General features: G+C 39.3%; 2 protein-coding genes across 24 annotated transcripts in view; both read left to right on the forward strand.

The window, feature by feature from the left end:
• Positions 1-26739, forward strand: part of CD44 (CD44 molecule (IN blood group)) — a 474809-nt gene that overhangs the window by 161023 nt on the left and 287047 nt on the right. The window lies entirely within an intron of this gene.
• Positions 1-26739, forward strand: part of PDHX (pyruvate dehydrogenase complex component X) — a 72945-nt gene that overhangs the window by 7242 nt on the left and 38964 nt on the right. Inside the window, exons 2-3 of the mRNA XM_069091403.1 lie at positions 6925-7005; positions 16714-16814. Of these exons, the coding sequence (XP_068947504.1) occupies positions 6925-7005; positions 16714-16814 (182 nt within the window). The remainder of the gene's footprint in view (positions 1-6924; positions 7006-16713; positions 16815-26739) is intronic.

Below are 26739 nucleotides of genomic sequence, written 5' to 3' on the forward strand. Positions count from 1 at the left end.
ATATTATAAATTGACGTTTGACCAAACAGTTTTATATTGGAGTTATATTGGACTTTTAAGGATATGGTTTGGTAATAATCATGTTATGGCAAAGAGATATTGAATCAGGACACCTTGGGGAGGGGTACATACAGTCAAAACTATGGGAACATTCCTGCTTCTTATGATAACAAAATACAAACCAGAAATTGTGCCATCTTTATCCTAGAACCCCTTAAGGCCAAAAGAATTCCTTAGAATACACTTTAATTGAGTGGATTAAGTTTTTTGAGGAAAGGAGGTTGCTTTTGTGTTAGTGTGAACCTTACCAACTGTAGGTGGAATTCATTACTGGGGCATCTCACCCCACTCAGATTTAAATTCCTTGGACTTGAATATTAATACATGTACACACACACAACTTTGATTAATATATACACACATGTATGAATTATAATACATAAACACATGCACCATTCAGCCAAGTCAACCAAAGGCATTTAATATTGTTTTTTTGTAGCCATCTCAGCCTTCATTTCCTCTGTTTAATCATAAATTTAGAACTGGAAGAGGCCTTGGAGGTTATTGAGTGGAAGTCACCCTCCGATACCTACCCTCCAGCTTACTGAATTGGGCAGATGTGCACAGCTGGGTCTGAGGCAGGATTAAGCCCTGGTCATCCTGACTCCAGGTCCAGTGATCTGCCCACCCCACATGGCCTCATACAGGAAGCAGAGAAAGGCATCTTGTTTTCTCAACACTTGTGGAATTACTCAGTTGCTACATTTCAGAAGAATAGGCTGATTATCATTTATCAGAAGATAACTGTCTTTGTGGATTGGTATCGGAAAGACCTTGCTTTAAATAAATACCTGATAGAGCTGTGTGCCCCAGGCTGCTCACATGATTATCTGCCAAGGATTAAATCAAATAATACATGTATAATGGCTCCCACACATTGAAGCACTATATAAAAGTTAGCTGGTATGCTAAGGAAATCCTAGATTTTTTTCTTTTTTTTAATCATCAGCCAATATTTATTGACAAAAGACTAAGCTGAAGGCAACTTGTGGGACACAGAATAGCAGTAGATTCCCACCTGGTGTTTCAGGAAATCACTAGCTCCTGCTCCCTCCCTTCTCCCCTGCCTTCTTACCACCTTTCCACTCTCTTCAGTTCCCTCTCCTCCAGTGGTATAGACTAGGAGGGCATCTGGGGGTCAGAAATAAATGCTCCAGTCTAGCATTGGACACTTATTGGAGGGATGGCCTTTGTGGGGTCACTTGGCTTTGCTTCAGTTTCTCATCTCTAAAAGGGGTTGGTTGGACTGAGATTTCCAGGTTTCCTTTTGCCTCAAAAATGCTCTAATCCTGTTCCGTAGGATTGATGTAGAATTGGCAACTTGTTAATGACACCTGTTTTCAGTCCCACTTGAGAAACATTGATGATAGATAGCCATCCTTTATTCTATATCCGAGACCTTGAACTTCAGATGAGGCTTTTGTAGTAATGCCCTAAGTTAAACTATCAGTTGATTCTTATTTGGTATGTGAGAACTCTGAGTACTACTTTACAGCAATTCTTTGAACAGAGAAGACTTATATTAAAACAAGCACATAAACTATTGTTTTCTCTAGAAGTTAGCCATTTGCCTTAGTTACTTTCCTCAAGAGCTCACTTCTTTTTTGAGGGGGGGAAGGTAGGGCAATTGGGGTTAAGTGACTTGCCCAAGGTCAAATGGCTAGTTTTGTGTTTGTGTTAAATGTCTGAGGCCAAATTTGAACTCAGGTCCTCCTGACTCCAGGGCTGCTGCTCCTCTTCTCACTGCTCGAGAGCTTACTTTTTTAAGTATTAGGGATCTCTACTCTTAAAGTGCTGCCTTAAAAATTTCCATTTACTTCTGCTTTTTTTTCAGTTAACCTGCAGATGGCAGAAGTGGTTTATTTTTACTGTTTTTACAGTTTTATTTAATGTGTTCTTGTGTTGAAGGTAGGTGATTAAATGAGCTGCATCTCTCCCATAATGATTATAAAAGATACAAGTTAATGGTAAGATGGGGAGCTGAGCTGAAAAAGCTTTGGCGATTTACTTCTGCATCGGTCTGTCTTCATTTCATGGTTCTTGAGTTCTTGGATTATAGTTGAGAAACTGAGACTTAAGCATGAAACACAAGCAAGGACCATATGTCAACCACTGAATTTCCTTAATTACATTAGTCAGAGTAATGAAGCTTAGATCTGCTTCATATTAACTGCAAAGTAGTTTGTTTTGCATTTGTACTTTAACAGGATATTAATACAGGAATCTCTTTTCGTCTAGAAACTGTTTAGTGTCATTGTGATTAAGCACTATCCTCAGAAATTTGTTATAGTTGTTAGGTCTGGAGTCTTATTTGCCTGGGGGGACAAGTCCATTCTAAGGAAAATGAAATTTGGGTGTTTTATTTGAAACTGACTGCAAACTCTTGCTCTAGAAATTCACAAATAGTTTTTGGAAAGAATGCAGGAAGTGTTCCCAAAAGGTGTTTTAAAGCTCCATTCAGCCTCTTGACTTACAGCCTGCACTTGTAGCATTGTGGCAGATCAAACAACAGCATAGACTCGGTAAAGAGACATCATTTGTTACCTATTGTACACGGCCTTCTGCTGAAAACACAGAAGATTGCTTTGGCAGCTCCATTGGCTTTCATCTCTTCCCTGTTGAATCTTTTTAGTGATGGCAGTGGTTTTCTTTGTGCATGAGCTGATTTTAGGTTACATACAACTTGAAAGGATGTTTTTGAACATCTCCTTCTGAATGTTTTTTAAGCCAGCTCGATCTCTCTTGCTAGCTATGTGTAAAAGGAACCAGACACTTAAAATGATGATGAAATCCTTACATTCTGCTCTAGCCCCATGGCTAGATTATATGTATGGATTATATTTGGATTATAATTGTATATCTATGGATTATAATTGAAATAATACCCTATACTCTACTGGAGGAAGAAACCACATCTTCCCTCACGCTCCCTAAGTTTGAACAAGGACAATTAATAGAAGATGTAATTGGGGCCATATTTAGCAGTGACAAGTAAGCAGAAAAGAGCCAAAAAGCACTGCTTAATGGAGTGGAGAAAGGGGACCAAATTTTATTTTGCATAATGAAACCAAATAATGTTGCGTATTAGTCAAACTTAAGGGAAACCTGAAAAGTTCATCTCCTGAATATAGTTTACTGTAGCACTGCTAAGGAAGAAAAATTAATGGTGTATGTTGCACTTTGACTGAATGCTAGTACTAGGATTACAGAATTCGCATATTAGAAAAACACAGTCTGGCAAAATATTTTGTGTAATCAGCCAGTTAAAAAAGATGAGTTCATATGAGAGGCCTACTGTTAAACATCACTTTTTACCTGGGACTACAATTTTCAGATGCAGTTCTCAAGAGGCATTAGGCAGATATGTTTTCTCTAGGCAATTTTACTAACTATAAAAAAAAATCATGTAATTTATCAGAAGGCAGTCTTTCCAATTCCTCAATTTGAATTCTTCCACTCTTCAATTTTAAAGAAAGGACAATGATGATCTATTATGGGATTTAAAATTTTCATTGCTGGTGAATTCAGAGAAGCAATTTCAATTCATCCATGAAGGATGGCCACATGAGGAATGGTTATGTTCTTTTTTATTAAATAAAAATGAAAATTATTTGGGACTGACGAATGGTTAAATTGAAAGCCGTATACTCAGCAGTAGTAAATTAAAGGTCTCAATATAGTTCTCAATGTCAACAGTAATGGAAATAGGAAAGTCTTAGGTGAGAGAGATTGTTACTGAGACATAAACATTAAGTATAAGTTGTCATAGCAGGTGAGGCAAAATTATGAAAATATTTGAGAGACTTATGTGTTGAGGGCATCAGCTTTGAACATATTTGTCATAAGCAGTTGTGATAGCTATAGCCTAATTGAAAAAAATATACCAAATTTGGAATCTTGTGACCTAGATTCTAATTCTGACAGCCCTTTCTCAGATGAGGGGCTTGTTCTAGGCCTTGCCCTCTCCTTAGGCGCCTTTTAAGGGACCGTCCTTGACTCACTCCCATGCATGTGTAATGCAGGGTCCCAACTTTGTTTTTCTTTCTTTGCATCTAGCTCCTGCCTTTCAAACTCAGCATGTCCAAAACAATGGATTTTCTTTCTCTCCTTTCCCTGTTTTTGGTGAAAACTATGTTCCTAGTCACTTAGGTTTGAAACCTCGTTTTTCTTCAGTTAATCCCCATCTCTGCCACCCTCCCTGCCAGTCAATTGTGAAACCTTGTCAGTTCTCCCACCACAATGTATCTCCTGTATTTTCCAGTCTCTCCTTTGATGCCACTGTCATGTCCAGATCCTCTTCATTTCTTCCTTGGACAATTGTAATAGCTTCCTAATTGTTCCCTCTGCCTCCTGCTGCTTTCTTCTTTAATACATTTTTCTTAAAGCTTGGGGCTGATGGTGTCACTACCTGTTTAAGAAACTCAGCAGTTCCCTATTGATTCGAGGATAAAGCTTCTTTGTTCTCTGGCTCCAGCTTGCCCTTTTTTACAGTTCGGAACATTGCTTTCCTTCATTTACTTACAAGTTATAAGCAGCCTGGTGTGCTTGCTGTTTCCCATGTGTAGCATGTCATTTCCATATCTGTGCCCTTGCATAGGATATCTGTACCCCTTCCACAGCTTTGCCTCATCACTCTCCCTAGCCCCCTTCAAAGGGCAGCTCAGATACTGCCTCCCACAGGAAGGGAACTGATCTCTATTTCCCCACCCACCCCCACACCTGACTGCTGCTCCTCTCCACCCCCTAGTCTGCTTGGTGTATATTTTGTGTTCAGTTTTCTGTGTTGGTTCCTCACACACTCCTCAACCTCAGTACACATACCCTCCCCCAAGGGCAGTGAGGGTGGGCAGTGTGGTACTGTGGGAAGGCCATTTGGTTTAGAGTAGAGGACCCATTTTCTAATCCTGTGTGATCTTATGCTAGGCCCTTAAGCCCTCTGATCCTTGGTTTCTTTATCTGTAAATAGAAGTATTTGGACAGAATGAAGTGAATGACTAAAAATTCACTTATTAAGCACATTAGCTATGTGCTGGGCCCTGTGCTAAGCATTGAGGATCCATACCCAGGCCTGCCAGGCAGCCTCTGCTCCCCAGGAACTTCTATTTTATAGAGGAAAGCCTCACTTCAAGAGTAGGCAGGGCCAGTGATATGGCCGGAAATAGACAGTGGGCCTGGGAACGCTTACAAGAAAGAGACTTTGTAGCTGGCTCCCACTCCCTAAGAGCAGTATCCTTTGGCTGTTTTGTTTGTGTTCTTGTGTCCCTGGTGCCATAATAGGCACTTAATAAATGATGGTCGAATAAGTGTTGATAATTGACAGTTCCTCTGAGAACTGATTCTTCAGAAATAGCTGCCTGTCCTGCTGCTTGTGGCCTCCTTGTCCATTCATTATCTGTGATGTTAATGACATGAGCGGCTATGAAGTAAACACTCCCTCAGGCAGGAAGGAAAGATTTCTGAAATGGGGACAAAGAGTTGGATAAAAAGTGTTGGAAGGTGCTTGAGGGGGACACCAGGAATATTTGCATGTTGTAGAAAAGAGTGGTTGGACTTCAGGGTGAAGAGAAGGTGCCCAATTGATCCATGTCTTCAAGGAAGCCTAGCTAAGTCTTAGGATCATAGCATCATAGAAGTAGACCTGGAAATGACCTTGGAAGTCAAAGATCAATCACCTCATTTTACAGGTGGGGAAACTGAGGCCACCAAAAGTTTCAACGGTTTTTACCATATAACAAATAGTGCATGGTATGGCCAGGCTTTTACTGTGAAACATTTGTTTTTAGCTCATGAAAACCTTAACTCACTCATGTTCTAGCACTTTAAAGTTGCTGAGTTCCTTCTTCATAGCAGCCTTGTTACCTAAGCATTGTGATCATATTATCCTAATAAAATAATGATACCTTTGGTGTCCTGCTGGTTGGTTTTTTTTTTTAAGTATAGCATGATCAACACTTGATCATTCTATGAGAAATTTTAAGTTCCATATTAAAATCAGTGGGGAGAAAATTTTCCTTCTCATAATGAATCAGTCCATAGTTAGTCTATCACTTTGTATACCTGGGACAGACAGTCTAGAAAGGCATGAGTTGGACCCAGAATTAAACCAAAGAAGGAGAATAGGGTAGATTACCTGTAGGGAATTTAGAGTTCCCCTGATTCCCCCTCAATGTTTCTGGAAATAGGAACATAGTTGGTCAGAGCAGGCTGCAACAGTCAAGCAATGAGAAATTTTAAAGCATCATCATGAGGGAAATGTATGGTAGGAAAAGAAGGCAAGTTGGTCATGTGTCAAGGGTGAAGGATAAGAGATAGCAGCCCCAGTACTCCTCAGATGTTCTTGTCATTTCAGGAGAAATTAAGGAAGGCCCCTGTGGAGGTGGGTCCATGTCACTGATACAGAGAGCAGCTCCTTCTACCCATGCAGATCTTACCTGCATCTCAACTTAGAGTTTTAGAGAGATGCCTGGGCACTTAAGGGTTAAGTGATTTATCCAGTGTCATTCAGCCAGTGTGTGTCAGGCAGGACTTAAACCCAGGTTTTCCTCAACTTTTAAGCCTCACTCTGTTTCTACTGTACTCCTTCCTATACACTATTCATTTCAAAATTAAACACCTGCAATGGCTACGGCACTCTACTAAAATGTGTTTTTTGAAGCATCTGAAAATTTTTTATGTTTTTGTGCTATTTACTGGCTTCTTGATGTGATTGAGGGTTGTCTTCAATTCTTCTCCCCTCTAGAATTATGAGGTTCTCTTTCTCAACTAAATCTTCACCTTAGATGGGGGGAACTAGATAAGAATTTGAATAAACAAGTCTTAGGATATACACATTTAGTTACTAATCTTTCCCACTTTTTATTTCAGTTGATCCTATTAAAATTTTAATGCCTTCCTTGTCTCCTACGATGGAAGAAGGAAACATTGTGAAATGGTTGAAAAAGGAAGGTAAGTGAGTGTGTGTGTGTATTCAATTTGAATTTTTTTGATTTATGATTAGTTTCAGTCATGGTTGTAAACTGATATAAATTGAGTTACTTGATTAATTTATAAAAAAACTAAGTAAAAATTTTCCCATCTTATTTCATTTTTTTTTTAAAGCAATCAGGGTTAAGTAACTTGCTCAAGGTTACACGGCCAGTTATTTCTGAGTGTGGTGCTAAGTATCTGAGCCCGGATTTGATCCCCAGGTCATCCCAACACTGGAGCCGGTGCTCTTACTCACTGTGCTACCTGGCCGCCCCTCTTATTTCATTCTTTTTTTTCTTAAATAGAAAAATGATATCCTAGTAAAACCATATTTATATTTTTGGACTTTGACTTTAGTTATTAGTTTCATGATATAAAAGACAACTCCCAGTTTCATTTTCAGGCTTTGTTCTTTTGACCCTTTCATTCATACTATAACATTTATATTCAACAATAAGCATTTATTCTGTGTAGGACACTATCTATGTGTTTGAGATACAAAGACAGAAAGTAAAAGCAATTCCTACTCAAGGAATTGGCATTCTAAATGAGTGTTGACTGGGAGGATACAGAATATTGGGAGGATACAAAATGTACCCAGATGAGTAACTAGAATAATCACAATCACTTCAAAAGGGAGAAAGAATTAACAGAAAGCTCTTCTAGGAGACAGCCCAAGAACTGTGCTTGACAGGGGGGAGGTGGAAGGGCCTTCTAGGCAGGCGGGTATGCTGGTACCAAAGGCACCGAGATGGGAGAGGGCGTATCGTATAAGGGAACAGAACATTCAGGAAAGGGGACTACATAGGAAATGAGACTAGAAGGGTAGGTGGCAACCACCTTTGAGTACTTTCAGTCAACATTCATTAGGCACTTGCTATGTCTTAGGCACTGAGAATGCAAAGATAAAAAAAAAATGGTCCCTGTCCTCAGGGAGGACTAGCCAGTTTAGTGATGTTCTCAAAAGACAAAAGGAAGTTTAGAAGATTAAAAGGAAAAATCTGAGAAATCTGGGAGGACTTTGGTGACTTGATAGAGAGGGAAGTGAGCAGAAGCTGGATAACTGTTTTCACAACCATAACATTCACATAGGTACTGCCCACTTTTTTCTTTTTTTTTAATTAAGTTAAATTTGAAAAAAGAGTTTCAGTTCTGATTTCCTTTCTACCTGTCCTGCCCGTACCCATTGAGAAGGCCAGAAATGATATTCATTAAACATATGAAGCCTACAAAACATATTTCTATATTAGCCATATTTCTAAAGGAAAAAAAAAGCAAGAAAAATAAAGAAAGTGGAAGAAAATATGCTTCAGTCTGCACTCAGTTCAGCAGTTCTTTCTCGAGGTGGAGAGCAATTTTTATCTTAAGTCCTTCAAAATTGTCTTGGATCACTGGCTTGATCAAAGAAGCTAAGTCTTTCACAGTTGATCATACTTAAAATGATGCTGTTACTGTGTACAGTGATCTTTTGGTTCTGCTCATTTTGCTTTGCAACAGTTCATGTAAGTCTTTCTAGGTTTCTCTGAAACCATCCTGCTCATCATTTCTTAGAGCACAATAGTATTCCATCATAATCCTATACCACAACTTATTCACCTGTTCCCTAATTGATGGGCATCCTCTCAATTTCCAATTCTTTGCCACCACAAAAAGAGCTGCTATAAATATTTTTGTACATGTGGGTCCTTTTTATTTTTCCTTAAATCTCTTTGGGATACAGACCTAGTAGTGGCATTGCTAGTTTAGAGGGTATGCACAGTTTTGTAACTATTTGGGTATGAATCCAAATTGTTCTCTAGGATGGTTGGATCAGTTCACAACTACACCAGCAATTCATTAGTGTCCCTATTTTTTCAGCATTTGTCATCTTTCTTTTCTATCATTAACCAGTCTGATGAATGTGAGATTCAGGCCCTTCTCACCCTCTCCTAGCTTGTTGCATTGTTCTCATATTTGTTCTTCTTGCCTCAGTCTCTTTCTGCTTCACTACATCTTCCATTTGGTTTCAAACAAAATTTTCTATAAGCAAAGGTATGACTGTTTTACTCCTTTACTCCATAAACTCCAGTGGCTATAGGATCAAATATAAACTGCTAGGGGCGGCCAGGTAGCACAGCGAGTAAGAGCACCGGCTCCAGTGTTGAGAAGACCTGGAGATCAAATCCTGGGCTCAGATACTCAGCACCACACCCAGAAATAACTGGCCGTGTAACCTTGAGCAAGTTACTTAACCCCGATTGCTTAAAAAAAAAAATATAAACTGCTGTTTGACTTTTAAAGCCCTTCCTGTCCTCTCTGGACTGGCATTTTCTCTGTTCCATCTCCCATCTCCAAATCTTGATACAATGACTTTTCCCTGGGTCTGGAAAGCATTCCTTTCTCACTATTTCACTGCTGTTGGCAGCTAGGGCGTGCCACAGTGTCTGGAGTCAGTTGGTGACCCTGGACTAGTCACTCACCTTCTTTTTGCCTCAGTTTCTCTATCTGTAAAATAGGAATAATAATAGCACCTACCTCCCAGGATTGTTGTGAGAAGCAAATAAGATAATATTGTAAGGCAGTTAGCATAGTGTCTGGCACATAGTAAATGCTATGTCAATGTTAGTTACTATTACTATTAATATTTATTCTTGTTATTACCACCTCAGAGTCACTGCTTAACTCCTCAGCTCAGGCATCACCTTTGGCTTGAATACTTTCCTGATTCCTCTTTTTTCCAATTGCCAGAGCCTTCCTCCCTAACTATTTTGTATTTTTATACATTTGTTTATTCTTTCTCTCTAAATGTACATATACACGTTGCCTTTCTTCATTTTAGAACAAAGGTTCTTAATTGGGATGTGTGAACTTGTCTTTTTTCCCTGATATTTTGATAGCTGTATTTTAATATATTTGATTTCCCGTGGATTACACTTAAGTATTTTATGTTATGCATTTTAAAATCTCCTTCTGAGGAGTGCCTTGGCTCTAGCAGATTGCCTAAGGGTTCTATGACATAAGCAATATTAAGAACCCCTGCTTTAGAATGTAAGTTTCTTGAGGGCAAGGATTGTTTTGTCTTCCATCATTTTTTTATCCCCATTCTTAGCAGTTTTTTGTCCTTAGCAGTTGCCTCACAAATCCCTGTTGGTTAAATGTGCCCAGAGATCACTATTGGGAGCATCGTGAGGGCACTGGCAGATGAGGCAGGTGCTGTCTGTCATCACATCTTCTGGAGAGCCACCTCCTTGTGGGGCCTTGGCTGATTTAGCCCCTGAACCCCAGGGGCTGAGTGACTGGTTCCTGGGGCAGTTACACTGTTGTGAGTCTGTGTCTAAGAAAGTTTCATGTGACTTCATACATAATATACTCTCTCAGACTCTATTTCTAGGTTTCTCATTTCTGATGAATTATAGAGTTCTAGTTATTTCTGTATTAGATGTGCTAGTCTAGTATTATTCTCAGTTCTCAAGTCATGGTTCAATCAGAGCACAGTCTTTTAGGGATAATTATAAGAAGATTAATTTCACCAAATTTCCAAGCCTAATTAGACGTGGCCAGAGAAGATTCCTTGGACTCACATTTGTCTCCTTTCAGCCCCCTGTCACTTGATAAGTCATTCATATGTATGAGAACATCAGGAATTTTAAAAAGAGTTTATAGATTTATCACTTCCTCAGGCAGTGTGGTATAATGGAAAGGCCAGTGGCTGGATTTGTTGTAGAGAAGAAATGGGATCCGCTCCTAAGTGCTGCTCACCACTGTCTGTGTGCCCACCGAGGAAAGGAGGCCCAGGTGATCTCCGAAGCCCCTTCTAGTTCCACATCCAATGGTACGTGAAGAATCCTGGCTCGCTCTCACATAGGAAGTGCACCGTTCTGTCTCAGTTGGAAGGTTCTGCAGACATCCTGATAGCCAGTACTTTCTTCGGAATGTTGCCCTTAAAAAACCTCACCTGTGCTGAGGCAGTGCTACTAGGTAGAAGTTCTGCTGATAGTCCAGAGCAGTGGTGTAACCCCCTTTTACCATTGGAGTCATGCTCTTAGGCCTGCCTGGAGGATGCTGTTACTGTGTGGATTTAGTGTCTGTGCAGTGGGGTTGGGCTTTTCTTGTGGGAGGATGCTCTTCCCCAGGTGGGGATTATATTCTCTTCATACATAAAAATATACATATATGTTTCATGTCAATACATATAAATCTATAAACACACCAAAACACACATATATGCATGTTTATGCACACATGCATTCATTTAAATTCAAACATTTATTAAGTGCATGATATGTATTGAAAGTCTATATTTGTACATATTCAGGGTTTTATAAATCTGTCGTAAATTGGAATGTAGTATGTAGTGGTGGTGGAGTTCAGTCAGGTCAGTTGTATCTGACTCTTTGTGACTGAATTTGGGGCTTTCTTGGCAGAGATAATGGAGTGGTTTGCCATTTTCTTCAACTCATTTTACAGATGAAGCAACTGAGGCAAACAGGGTTCAGTGACTTGCTCAGGGTCACCTAGCTAGTAAGTGTCTGAGGCCAGATTCAAACTCAGATGAATCTTCCTGTCTCCAGGCCCCTGTGCACCCTGATGCCCCCTAGCCGCCCTTAGTCAGGTATGATGGACTAACAGTTAAGACTGGTCTCCATCCTGGCCTTGTGACTCTAGTCAAAGGACAAAAGATGAGTCACTTCCCCTTTGAGATTGCAGAATTTTATCATCTCTTAAATGAAAGGCAGTTGAACTAAATTATCTCCTATCTTTTTAGCTATGAAATTTTGTGTTTCTCAAGTGGCAGTGGTTAATAATAATAATAATAATGATAATAGTTAGAGTTTAGCACTTTACGGTGTGCAAAATATTACGAATATCTCCTCACAGCAGTCTGGTGAAGTAGGTGCTATTATTATCCTTATTTTACAAAAAGAAACTGAGGCAGACAGGGTTAAGTGACTTGCCCAGGGTCATATAACTAGGGAATGTCTGGGGTAGGAGTTGAATTTCCCTTTTTGGACTCCAAATTCAGGGCTGTGTACCCTGTACCACCTGATTGCCTCTAAAATAAGGTGATTGTACTCGGTTTTCTTTTTGTTTGTTTGGCTTGTTTTTTTGCTTTTTTGGAGGGGGTAAGGCAGGGCAATTGGGGTTAAGTGACTTGACTGAGGTCACATGGCTAGTAAGCGTTAAGTATCTGAGATCAAATTTGAACCCAGGTCCTCCTGATTCCAAGGCCAGAGGAGCCTATCTAGCGCCATCTTAGCAGTGCCTCTGTTGTCTTTTTAAAGACTAGGTATAAATCCTTAAGTAGCAGGCATTATATTTATAGGCTAATTTTGCTGTTTTTTTGATAACCATACCAAATTCTAATTTTACAACCATGTTGAGCAGAATAAATTAGTATTGGAAAGTGAATGGTGAAATACTTTGTAGGTTGTAGATGGTGTCTTTTGCCATCAAAACCCTAAATGGGATCACAGAGAGTTGGACATGACTGAAAACAGCTGAACAACCAAAGATTATATCACAGTTTGGAATGATCATGAGAGTTAAGTCACATATTGCACATCTTTGAGATTTCAGATCAGCAGAAGTGTTTCTTCAGGATAATTTTTTGTTATAATTAGAAGTGGTCACATTTGTCCCCTGGACTTCTATGGTAGCTTTTACTGCTAACTTACATGAAATGCTTTTAGGTTTACAGGAAAAAATGACATTAAAATTTTCGTTCTGTTGACTGATTTTTATTTTATTTTTCCACATTTCTAATGACAGACATTTTTCCAAGATGGAGCTTTTGAGGATGTATCATATGACATCTCCTGACCTCCCATTAAGAAATCCTTGTTATTGACAGAATAACGTGGAGAGTTGTCAATTTAGATACCCCATTGACAAATTCAGGAGGAACAAATGTTTGTAGCAGTTTGATAACACCCTCTTGGCTTTGGTTTTCTCTTTGGGATGTACCTATGCTTTCGGGTTTTATATTCTTAAGAAATTATCATTTTAGTGGTGATAATATTCTCACAGAGATCATTACAGATATGGCTCCAGTAATTGTGGATGGCCATGATCTCCAAAGAATCAAGGTTGCAGATGAAGCAGAGCGGAAGTTTTTAATCTTATTTGTGTTCTGGACCTTTGGTCAGTCTGGTGAAGCCTATGGACAGACCCGTGCCCGGAATCTTATTCAGAATGCATAAAATAAAGTAGATTATGTTCATATGTGTTGCGTACATGTACATGTATGTTCACATATAGTCATCAGAACACTGGGGGGGCTCCTTGGCAAAGAGCCTCCGACCTAAAGGGCGATGAGAAGGAACATGGCAGGTGTGTGGGTGAATGGGCTGCGCCGTGGACAGTGGGCCAGTCACGTGACAGGAGCCCAGGTGTGCACTCAGTGTCTGGGAAGTAGTAAAGTAACTAGGGGCAGCCAGCTGGCGCAGTGAATAGAGCACCTGCCTTGGAGTCAGGAGGACTGAGTTCAAATCCAGCCTCAGACACTCGACACTTACTAGCCGTGTGACCCTGGGCAAGTCACTTAACCCTAATTGCCCTGCCTTCCTCTTCCCCCCTCTCCCCCCAAATATTAGAGTAACTAGACAAGGCATCTCTTCTTTGTTGGGGAGATCCTCTCAGGAGACTAGAAGGGCGTGTACAGTAATGGGGGGGGAGGACACGGGCTGCTTGCCATCTGCTTCTGTAAAGGAAGTTCCCCCTTTGGTGACAGTGAAGTACTCATTAGAATGTAAATTTTAATCTTTATTAGGAGAGTTTAAGCTCTTTAAGACATGAGACCAGAGGCAACGATGCCTGGTCAGTTGAGAGGGGGACTCTGAGTGCTTGTTGTGCCCCTCCTGCTTGGAGGCAGCCATCCCGGGCACATTAATGAGCTTCCCAGGCCCCCCCAGCATGTGCCGTCAAGGAGAAAGGTCGAGGGTGGTTGTGAGTCTGTTCGATGTTGTGAGTTTCCGAACCTGCAGTTTTCTGTACCAGTAAAGTCACAAGGGCCTGTACAAAAAGGAAAGTAGCTCAGTTTTCCTTGAATACTGGAATTTGGGAGCCTATTTTTTCCTTCTTTATTTGGGAAGATGGTTGTGCTATGCATTGAATTTTTGAGATTTTTGAAAAGAATGGCTTTTTGAATTAACCTTAAGAAATTGTGATTTCTCATTAGTATATCTTCTTAACTTGTTTCATTGGTCATTTATAAATAATAATTTTTGAGAAATCTAGGCATGAGACGCGCCCCCCCCCCAACTCCCCCACTGAGTCTAGACCATAAAAGCTGAAAGGCTTTTTATAGGTGAAGCTGAAAGAATAAGGAAAACACAAGAAACAGGACAGATTTTTCAATGTTTCTGTGGTGTTATATTCTTTTCACTTATGAGAGTACAACAACCACACACTTGGACTCTTTTCACAGCTCAGTCCTGGGTGATCCATATGAGAATATTGAAATGATAATTAGTAAACTTAAGAAAAACTATGTCCAACCAAATATACACAGAAGAAATAAATGCAGTAAGCAACATAGTTTTAAAGAAACTTAAGGATTGATTTGATAATTTCTCAGAGATCTAAAGTCTTAGATGTTGTAAACTGTTCTTAATTTTAGAGTTTATCCGATAAACAAATAGCAAAAAAGAGGCCTTTTTTTTTCAGAGGAAAAACCCCCATAGAGGTCAGAGTTGAAACTTTTTTATAAGAAATTTTTGATAAAGCCAATAGAGGTCCTCAGTGTTATTCTGATGACTGTAACTACTGTTCTGTAGAAGTATGCTTGCCATAAACCCTTACACCTTTATTTTGATAAAATTAAAGGTGAATGGAAATTTTAAAATGGGTTCACTATCCTTGAATCTCAAAACCTCTTTTCTTTCATAGAACATTACTTCCCAATAAAAAAAATAATAATATCATCGAAGTTTTAAAATTTGTCAATAGGATCTTGAGTTTGAGATTTGGAAGATAACTTAGTGGTCTTCTGGTCCAGCACCTTCATTTCATAGGTGAAGAAATTAAGAGTCACAGAGGGAAAGTGACTATGTGCCCATCATCATAAGACTTTAATAAGTGTCATGTTGAGAAGTTTTGGAAAAGAAAGGTCCTTTTTTCAGATGTTCTCATGTCTCATCTCTTTTGCTGACCTTCCTCATTATTGTGTGGGTTTTTGTATCACATCTCTGGATGATATATGCTCACACAGAAATATTTAAAGAGGGATAAAATCCTTCCGTTATGAAATTTGCTTCTGTTACTAAAACAAATCAGCCAGATGTATGAGATTATGTGCTTTGAGACTGTAGTTGCCTTAGATGTTTTGTAATTTTGAAGACACTTTGAGGTTAAAACACAAATTTTCTTGATTTGAAACATCCTTCTTAGATAATAAAGTTATATTTTCTATTTACATACTGTGTAAGTATATACACATGTACAAATTGCTCTCCAACTGCCTACTGGACATTTTTAATTGCATGTCTCAAGAGAATCTCTAACTCACTAGACTAAAACTGAACTCAGTATATTTGTGCCAAAATTGCTTCTCTTCTGATCTTAAATTCTTTCTGTTGAGGGCCTTGCCCTCATCCCTGTCACCAAGTACCACAGTTTTGGAGTCACCTTTGTCATCTCATTTTCCTTCCCTGTAACTCGCCATTCAGTTACTAAGGCTTGTTGATTTTCCCTTTCTGCCAGCTCAGCCACCACCCTAGTTGAGACCCTCCTCACCTCTACTAGCCTTGCCTTAGCATCATCTCCTAACTGGTCTGCTTATCATCAGTCTTTCTCCACTCCACTGCATCCTCCATACCATGCTCCTAAGAGCCTCCCCTCCAGCTTTCCATGTTTGGCATTTAAAACCCTTGGAGGTTTAGCCTCCATTTAGTCTGTTATGCATTACCAGCCAAGTTGGCTTTCTTTGCTGTTCCCAGTACATGGCATCCCATCTTCTGCCTTGGTCCCCATTCACAGGATGTTCCTGCTGCTGGGTCCACTCCTTCACCTCTTGGAATGGCTCTTTTCCTCCAGAGGGAAGAGTAAATACTACCTCCAACTTAATGGACCCTTTGAACAGCCCAGGAAAGTATAGGAACTCCTCTGAAAAATGTTTTTAAATGTATAAATATATTTTATTATACTAATACATGATTACAAAGGAAACCAATTATGTTAAAACCCAGTTATCAAAATATTTTAAAGAAAAAGTTTGTGGATTCCAGGTTAAGAAACCTTATTCTACATGAATTTTTCTTGCCTCTCCCTAGGTACACAGTATATACCTATATATATGCATGTCTTCTACCTTGATGGAACATTGGCTTCTTCAGGGCAGGTGCCATTTTGGTTTTCGTTCTTGTAGCTACAGTCCCTGGCATCTAGTATATGTTTTGTAAATGATAATTAATTCAGTCATTAAATGTATTTAAAGAATATCCTTATTATAAAATGCCCCCATGAAATTGTTGTTTTTGCCAAATATATTTCTAAATTTCTCTTTCATATCTTTCTACTGGCGCTTCCTATGAATTTTGCAGCATTTCTGTTCATGAATTAATTCTTATGACTTGAAGAAAAATGGAGACCGTGGTTGCTCTTGTTTTAAGGACATACACATTTGCCACCCATTCGCATACTCCAAAAGATTAAGACCCCCCCCCAAAAAAAAAAAAACTAACAAACAAACCCCTGCACCTTGTTTTCTAGGTGAAGCAGTGAGTGCTGGAGATGCATTATGTGAAATTGAAACAGACAAGGCTGTGGTCACGTTGGATTCGGCAGAAGATGGTATTTTGGCTAAAATAGTGGTAAGTTGTGATTTGTAGATGAAGAACTTCTGTAACTTCATTGTTTAATTTATCATTTAAAATACTTTAAAAATGTATAGTGTAAATGTATATTCACATTTGTCTTAACTATATTTATGTTGTACAAATAATGCAGAAATTTAGTTTCTAACTAAATTGGGATGTTAATTGTACTTTATTGACAATAAAAACCTCTTTCAAGCTTTTATTTTAGTCTGATTTTTTCTTTCAGTTGGAATGAAGTCCAGTATTTATCTGAAAATCAAAAGCACACAGCTAATGGTGTATTATTAAAATCTTTAGATGAAGGTACCAACAAATTACATGTTGATAGCAATAATTGACTTTCTTGGCAGTAGGCTAGCATGAATGTTTTCTTTTGGGCATATAATGCCAGATTCTGGGCAGACTGAGGCTTTTGAGTCTCTTGAGCTCAGGAGTTCTGAGCTGCCTTATGCTAAAGCTGATCTAGAATCTGCTCTAAATACAATACCAGGGTCACCAGGCTACAAATTGGGCCCAGTCAGAAGTGGAGCCTGTTAAGGCCCCTATGCTGATCATTAGGAAGTTGGGCTTTTCAGTGATCACTGAACTTCCAACCTAGGTGAGAAATTAAGGAGGCACAGGCTATGCATTCCGCGCCCCCCCCCCCCAAAAAAAAAAAAAAAGCTTTCCTATTCCTGGTTGGGTTTTTTTTTCTACTTTTGAAAGTCATCTTCTCAATATCCAGAGTACTCAGTTGCTTGTATTTGGGTACAAATTATAGCTCTGTCTCATTATTTCTACACAGTTCTCTATTATCTCTCTGTGAATTGTGTACTTCTATAGACAGTGTGTGGCAAGATTAAAACCACAGACTGACTTCTCCTGTTATTTGCCATCGTTGGTGGTTTGCAGCAAGTGAAGATTTATTTTAATGCCCACCCCCAAGCAGCTGGCAGAATTAGAGAAGATAGACTCTGAACATTTTCTGTGCAGGCATATGCATGTAGAGCCCTGGGCCTGGCACAGAGTAAACACTTAATAAAGGCTTGTTGACTCTGCTTTACTTGGGGTCTGAATGCATAGGAATATACATCTGTACCTACACACTTAGATCTATTTGTATGTCTGTCACATGCCTCTTCACATAAAATACAACAATTTTAATAAACCTTTCAAAATTGCAAACATACTAAGATGTATACATTCAAGTGAGCATAATGTCCTTAAAATAAATTATCTTTAAATATAAATAAATATTTATATATCTTTGAATTATCTGTAAAGGACTGTACAAAATTTTCCTTTGAGGGAGTACTTTGATGAGATCACAGATTCATTGAGGTATGCAGGTTGGGGTGTGTGTGTGTGTGTGTGTGTGTGTATACATACACATAAAACATGTTATGTTACTTTAGTTTTGTGTGTCACATGCCCTTGCATTAACTTGTTATAAACAAAGAAGAAATTTTCAGCATTGAATTCATGTCCCCATTGTGCTGAAGAACTTTGTTGTATTCCCATGGAAATTGCATTATTTTTATTTCTCCTTTTAAAATGATCCTGATGGAATTGAAAGGTTCTTCATTTATGTCACACTTGGCTATTGACGTTTTTAAAAGGTGCTTAGACAGTAGTAATGGCTTGTTTAATGATCCAGATGGGTGCTGTGTAATTAGGAAAGTAATATATAGGAGAGTTACAGGTTTTAGAGGGTTATTCCATTGTTTTAAATATCTCATGTACCACTAGCAAGGGATTAGGAGGCTGTTTGTATGCAGAATGGCTTCTACAGAAATGCTGTTCAGGAGAGACTTTCAAATTGGTTGGTTGGTTGTTGTCCTTGGTGCTGGAAGAGAACCAAAATGACATCACTGTGTCAGGATTAAGGTATTGTGTGTCTGACTGGGACTGATCAGACCAGTACGAGCTCACAGGTTGGGCACGAATAGTCCTTGTGAACATTTGGGGTGGACGTATGTCTGCATTGGTGCAGCCTAGGTTTCTTTGGAGCTCCTGCACTTGTTTTGCTCCCAGAGTACAGTACTCTCTTTGAAGCAGGCACACCGTGCTGGGCAGTCTTGTGCCAGCGACTCCTAGGTCTCACAGAGACCTTGAGAGTGTCCTTGGAGTGCTTCTTCTGACCTCTTTGTGAGTGCTTGCCTTGTGTGAGTTCTCCATAAAGTAGTGTCTGTTAGGCACTTGAATACTGTGGCCAACCCATCAGAGTTGCCTCTCAAATAAGACTAGAAGAGATACACAATGAGGAAAATGTGATGCAGCCATCAGAGAAGGGAAATTCTTACACTCTTAAATTTCCACGTTTTATGGGAGGTGATATTGAATCCTCATTATATGAGGAAAAAAATTGAATGTATTTGGTATTCAGAAAAATCCTAGGTTAGAATATATTGGGTAAGCTGTGGGAGCCAAGATGGCAGAGTAGAAACAGGACTTCCCGTGCGTTTCCAGCTTCCACCTCCTCCAGTACATGTGAAAAATGACTCTAAACAAACTTTAGAGCTACAGAACCCACAAAGTGACAGAGAGAAACAAATCTCCCACTGAAGGAAGCCTGGAAGGCCTGCAGGAAGGGTCCATTGCAGCATGCTGGGAGTCGAGCGCAGTCCCAACTGGGCCGCTGTTTTAGTCCCAGGGTGGCCCCAACCAGTGGGGGCTGCAGCAGACTTCAAGAGAGTAAATCACCAGCAACCATAAAGGTTTCCAGACTTCTCAATCCACAAATGTCAAAGACAAAGTAAAAGGTCAGTATGGAACTTTGTTGTACCGGGGAGTGCAGTCCAGCTGCTACCCCCGGGGAGAGAAGCAAAGGAGATGTGCATGACTGCTTCCAGAGCTCCTGGCCTGCAGATTGTAGGGGGAGCAAGTGACCATTCTGAGGGTAATCGCTTTTGCTTTCACCTGCTTGGATCTGGATTGCAGTCTTGGCTGGTGGTCCTGGCCAGAGCCTGCAGAGTTGTAAAGAGGTCACCCGTCTAAAAACTCTGGCAGCTGCAAAAACCCCAGTGATTTGGGACATACCTCTCTCAATTCTGGAAGCAAAGTTCTACTGTGGCAAAGAGCTCAAAGGTCAAGTAATTGGCTGCCAATATGAGCAAGTAATGGAAGCACAAACAGATGATAGAATCCTATTTTGGGGACAAAAAGGTTCAAGGCATGGAGGAAGACAGCGAAGTCAGAACTCCTCCATCAAAAGCCTCCAAGAAAAATATGAATGGGTTACAGGCCATGGAGGAGCTCAAGAAGGATTTTGAAAGTCAAGTAAGAGAAGTGGAGGAAAAATTGGGAAGAGAAATGAGAATGATACAAGAAAATCATGAAAAGCTAGTCAACAGCCTGCTAAAGGAGATATGAAAATACACCTTAAAAATAGATTAACTCAAATGGCAAAAGAATCTCAAAAAACCAATGAGGAGAAGAATGCTTTAAAAAGCTAAATTTGCCAGATGGAAAAGGAATTTCAAAAACTCACTGAAGAAAGTGGAGTTACTTTCTTCAAAATTGGATTGGAGCATTTGGAAGCTAATGACTTTATGAGAAATCAAGATACTATAAAATAGATCCAAACAAATAAAAAAAAATAGAAGGCAATGTGAAATATCTCATTGGAAAAACCAATGACCTGGAAAATAGATTCAGGAGAGATAATTTAAAAATTATTAGTCTACCTGAAAGCCGTAATAAAAAAAAAGAGCCTAGACACCATCTTGCAAGAAATTATCAAGCAAAATTGCCCTGATATTCTAGAACCAGAGGGCAATATAGAAATTGAAAGAATTCACCAATCACTTCTTGAAAAAGACCCCCAAAAGAATACTCTTAGGAATATTGTAGCCAAATTGCAGAGTTCCCAGGTCAAGGAGAAAATACTGTAAGCAGTCAGGAAGAAACAGTTTGAGTATTGTGGAAACACAGTCAGGATATTACAAGACCTGGCAGCTCCTACAGTAAGTGATCAAAGGGCTTGGAATATGGCATTGCGGAGGTCAAAGGAGCTAGGAATAAAACCAAGAATCACCTACCCAGCAAAACTGAGTATAATGCTACAGGGGAAAATATGGTCATTCATTGAAATAGAGGACTTTTAAGCATTCTTGATGGAAAAACCGGAGCTGAACATACAAGAAGCAAGAGGAGCATGAGAAGGTAAACAGGAAAAAGAAATCATAAAGAACTTATTAAAGTTGAACTATTTACATTCCTACATGGAAAAATGAAAATTGTAACTCATGAGACTTTTCATTATGAGGATAGTTGAAGGGAATATATGTATATATATATATATATATGTATACATAGATATATATGTATGTATAGGAGGGTGTATGTGTATATAAATATATATGTGAATGTGGGCATATGTATGTTCATGTCTACATAGACAGAGGGCCCAGGATGAGTTGAATATGAAGGGATGATATCTAAAAAATAAAATTAAGATGTGAGAGAGGAATTGTATTGATCACCTTAGTGACCTGACTCAGTGTTTTAACCATCCTTCCCATTGAAATTTTTTTCCAAAATCTTCTACTTAAGTTTGTGCTCATTTCTTTTTTTCCTATCCTTGTAGGAGATAACAGAATAACAATTGTTGTCTTTATTTAATAATTCAAATAATAGATGGCACTTAATTTGCTCCCTTTTTCTAGCATGATCCTTTGACACAGGAGGTGTTTACTGATTGCTTTTCTTCAGATTACATAGCCACCACTTCTCATGATTTTTTTGAGAAGCCAAGAAACTTTATAAATGCTAGTACTATGTAACTATTTCTTGTAGATCCCAAATTTTACCCTCATGATTATTTTGATTTTCATCTGCTGCTCAGGGACCAACTTAGCTACCTATTGAGAGGTTTAGTTTCTAGGTGATAAATTCTTAGACCATAACTCCTCAGGATATGGATACACATTTTAAAATAGCCATCTGTTTGTAAAGAAGACTAAGATAGTTAAGAAGCAATCCATTTTTAAGTCATTTATAAACATAACTTTAAATAGTGAGACTGAGAAAAGTTATATAAGTAGGTAGAAGAGAACTGGCATGTTCTCCTTTGAAGCAAATAAAGAAATTGGTTTTACCTTGCATCCAAAGGCAGTGCATTGCCCTTCATGGCTTGCTTCCCCTTACCTACATTGGTCATTATGACCATGGCTGAGGGAAGCACTTTGCATTTTATGTACCAATTTCTGTTATAGAAAATGAAGAAATAGAGAAATTTTGTTAGGAATGTGAGAGATCCTTGAAACCATGTTAACATCTTCTCGTTGCTTGGTGCCTCTGACGTAGGGGTTGAAGGCAAACCATGATGGAAGGCATTGTTTGGGATTAATGAATGAAAAGAAAGAGAAAGCATCTAGATTATTCAGAAACCTCTTACCTCTTTATCATGAATATTATCTACAAGATGAGAACAGGTGGGTACGTGAAATGATAAAGATTAAGCATACAAAATAACAGTGAAGAGCATTGATAGTGTTTCGAGGTTTACAAGTATGTCATTTGATGCTCACAACAACCTTGTCAGGTTGCTTATATCTTCATTTTACAGATGAGGAAACTGAGGCAAACAGGTGAAATTGCCCTGGGGCCACATAGCTAGGAAGTACCTGAATCAGGATATGAACTCAGCTCTTCCTGACTCTTAGGTGGTATGCCCTGTCACCCTGCAGGAGCATTTTCCAGGCTCACTTTTCATAGAGGCCTTGGCAACACTTCACTGCTTTCTGGACAGACAGGAACTACACGTTAGTGAAGTAGGAGTCTTCTAAAATCTACTCTCTGTGAGTACTTAGCATTGATAAATTAGAATGAAGATGAGACTTACACACAATGCCCACATGATAGCTCCAACCTGACTTATTTACTTTTTTTTTTTTTTAAAGCAATTGGGGTTAAGTAACTTGCTCAAGGTTACACGGCCAGGTGTTTCTGGCTGGGTGCTAAGTGTCTGAGCCTGGATTCGATCCCAGGTCATCCCGACACTGGAGCCAGTGCTCTTACTCGCTGTGCTACCTGGCCGCCCCTAAGCAATTGTGGTTAAGTAACTTGCTCAAGGTTACATGGCCAGGTGTTTCTGGGTGGGTGCTAAGTGTCTGAGCCTGGATTCGATCCTAGGTCATCCCGATTCTGGGGCTAGTGCTCTTACTTGCTGTGCTACCTGGCCTCCCCTATAACCTGACTTATTTAAATTAAATAAAATGTGGACTCTGAAAAAAATGGGCATCATTTGTCAGACAAAAATTGTTCACCTTCACTGATGTTTTGGCCCTTGCCTTCTTCATGCATATCCAGGTCAAGCTTCATTGTAATAAATACCCATATATGAGGAAGGTCTTTTAATGTACCCGAGTACCATTGTACATTGTCAGTTGTCTCTCTTTCATACCCCACCAACTACAACCCTACGGGGGCAGGTGAGCCAGCCCAGCTGAAGCAGTGGGGCAACCCTGACTGGGTGCCAGGCTAGTTATGTTGCTGCACTGCCTTGACCACTCCAGGTTCTGTCCTGGGCCTGTCTTGTATACTTGTTCAGTAATCGTGTTAGCTTTCTTGAGAATCTAGCTCCAGTTTCTTTTCTCAGCTTCAGTCCCTGATCACCAGTTGCCTATTGAACATTTCAAACTGGTTACCATGAAGACATCTTAAATGTAATAGGTCCCGAACTAAATTCATCTGTCCTCCTAAATCCTCCCCTCTTGCAAATTTCCTTGTTTTTGTTTTTTTTACACCTTTTGGAGGGCAATCGGGGTTAAGTAACTTGCCCAAGGTTACAGGACTAATTGTGTGTGTGTGTGTGTGTGTGTGTGTGTGTGTGTGTGTGTGTGTTAAGTGTCTGAGGCTGGAACCGAACTAAGGTCCTCCCAATTCCGGGGCGGTGCTTTACTCGCTGCGCCACCTAGCTGCCCCTAAATTTCCTTGTTTCTATAAAAGGCACCACCACTAGAAGAATCATTTTAGGTTCATAATCTCTGCATTGTCCTGGGCTCTTCAGTTACCCTCAGCCCACATAGCTAATCAATTGTCACATCTTGCTGTCTCTATCTTCACAGCATCTCTTTTTAAAAATTTAATTAATTATTTCACCTTCATAAGATTTTGAGTTTTAAATTTTCTTGCCTTCCTCTTCTCCCCTCTCCAGGATGATGTACAGTCTGATATAGGCTCTACTTACACATTCATATTAAACTGATTTTCATGCTAGTCATGTAGAGAAGAATTAGAGCTAATGGGAGGAACCACAGGAAAGAAGAAACAAAACAACAAAAGAAAAGGATAGATCTGCATTCAGACTCCAAAGTTCTTTCTCTGGTTGTGGATAGCATTTTCCACTTGAGTCTTTTGGGGTTGTCTTGGGTTCTTGCCTTGTTGAGGAGAGCTAAGTCTTTCAAAGTCATGGCACAGTGTGACTGTTTACTGTGTGTAATGTTCTCCTCGTTCTCATTTCACTCGGCATCAGTTCACATAAGTCTTTTCAGACTTTTCGGAGCGCTGCCTGCTCATCATTTCTCACAGCACAGTAATATTCCATTACATCCATATACCACAACTTGTTCAGCCATTCCCCAGTTGATGGACATCCCCTCAATTTCCAATTCTTTACCACCACAAAAAGAGTTGCTATAAATATTTTTGTACATGTGGGTCCAGAGTAATTTTCTTTAAATGTATATCTGAGCATTTGACTCACATATTCATCCCACTCCGTTACTTTCCTCTTGCTTATAGGAAAAATATAAACTCTGTTTAGCTTTTAAAGCTCATCACAACCTTGCCTCAACCTATCTTTCCAGTCTTATTGGACATTATTCTTCCCACATTTTGCAGACATGCATCAGATGCTGTCAGCACCAGTAGAGTGACATCATTGAGTTAACAAATCTCTTTGTTATGGTAGATTTTTTTTTAATGCTCTCCAGTATTGGTTCCCAGCCAATGAGCTGTGGATCCTTTGGTTCTATGGAGTTACTCCAAAGTTTCCATGATTCCATATGGGCTCCACACATTGTCATTTTGGTTTTTATTTAGTTCTTAAGAAAATATGCAGGCTGACTATATAATAAAATGACTGGAGATTAAATAAATAATCTCACATTTGTGAGATTTTTATAGTTTTTATAAACATGCATATATTTTTCAAATGTATGTGTAGACTTGTCATTAAAAAGAGGTCTTTGTACTTGGAAAGGTTTGAAACTACTGATGTTTTCTTTTTCTCAGTCTTTTTTTTAAAATATAGATTTCCAAATGGCACCCACACATGGCAGAAAGATGAATTTTAGGGTTTGTGTTTTATTGTCATTGTTGAATCTAGCCAGCATGTCAGCATTTTTAATAACCACACTATATCACAAACATCAGCTTGTGGTCTGCTGTTGTCCTCAAATCACCCAAGTTAATGGCTCCCTAGTAAGTCTCCATTTCGTGCCTTTACATCTTGAGTTGGGACCCTTTGCAACTAAGCTGTCATTTATCATGGTTACCCTCAGAAGTTTATTTAACTTCCCAGTGTAACTGAATTTTAGGTGAACTCCTTTCTCCATCTGTGTTTATCCCACTGATCTGCACTGTCTGTTATTCTAGAAAATGAAGGACTCAAACTAGTCAGTTTCACATTAAGGTTTCTTTTAGCTCCGAAGTCCTATGGTTTTTGTAGTAAAGTCCTGGGACATTGTCTTCCCCTTGAATTTTGTCCTCTCTGTGGTTTTTGTTTCTGGATGATCTTTTAGATAATTTTCCCATTTTCTAAGGTGCCAGCAGCCACTCCCAGCTTCGTGTGACCTTCGGTTTCATACACCAGTGGTTTAGGACTAAATAGACTTTATTAATGTGAAAAAATAACTAATAACCAGGTTGCCATGGGTTCTCTCTCCAACGCTGCAGAGCAGTGCACTCCTCCCCATCTGCCTGTCTTGCGTGACCCTTGCTCATCTCCCATCACTTCACCATAGGGAGTCCTTCCCATGTGTTGGGGATATTTGTTTTTTTCTCCTGATATCACAGGGATACTAGTGCAGTCTCTCCAGGCAAGGCTGGCCCATCTTTCCTGGTCCTAGGTTACTTTTTCTTTGTAATAAATTGTAGTCAGCTCATGATTCTTCATTCTTTAGGTGAACCTAAAATTTAAGTCTTCTGAGATTCTTCTTCCATGACTTGCCACTGTAGAAGTACCAGAAAAAGTATTGGTATGATCCACCTGACTTTTCCTGTTTGTATAGTTTAGCTACATTCTTCAGAGTGATTCTAGATTTCGGGAGGCTTTGCCATGTTTCAGGGCTTGATACAATCAACACGATCTCTGATCTCTTCTGAAAACAAGAGTAGCTGGGGGACCTCACTGTCCATAAGGGTTCTTCCTTAAGCCCCAGTTTCTGAGCTAAAACTCCTTTGTAACAGTGAAGACCACAAATCAATTGTTAAAATATCGCTGCTAAAATTAAACACTCTAGCTTTGGTTTTCAGAATGTACAGTGAAAATGTCTGGTGATTTGTATTACCATGTGAATATAAAGCCTGTCTAGTCTGAAGTCTTACTTTGTTTGCATATAAAAGTCTGAATTGATAGCATTTTCACTTACCTTCTTGGTTTTGTATTTTGAATCCCTTAGAATGTCTGCAGGTAGATGGTGACTATTCATCTTGTTTACTAACGCTATGAAGAGTGAAACAGTCGAGAGACCCGTTTTTAACTATTTTTAGCAGTCTGCCCTGCTACTTCCTTGCCTTAGGGGAAATTGCATGCATAAATAGGACTTGATGTTATTCTTCTATATGCTTTTTAGAAAATCACATGCTTTTATGGTAATGAAATGTAAAATCTACATAGTTAAGATGGAAAAGAGAGAACAAAATAGGCTCTTTTCAGGGGTAGTATTCATGACCAGAATCATGGCCTCTGGAGTGGAGGCTGAATTTAGAGAGG

The sequence above is a fragment of the Petaurus breviceps genome, unplaced genomic scaffold (assembly GCF_028583685.1).
Source record: "Petaurus breviceps papuanus isolate PSGF00001 unplaced genomic scaffold, PetGlider_PUasm1.0 188, whole genome shotgun sequence".
NCBI lineage: Eukaryota > Metazoa > Chordata > Mammalia > Diprotodontia > Petauridae > Petaurus > Petaurus breviceps.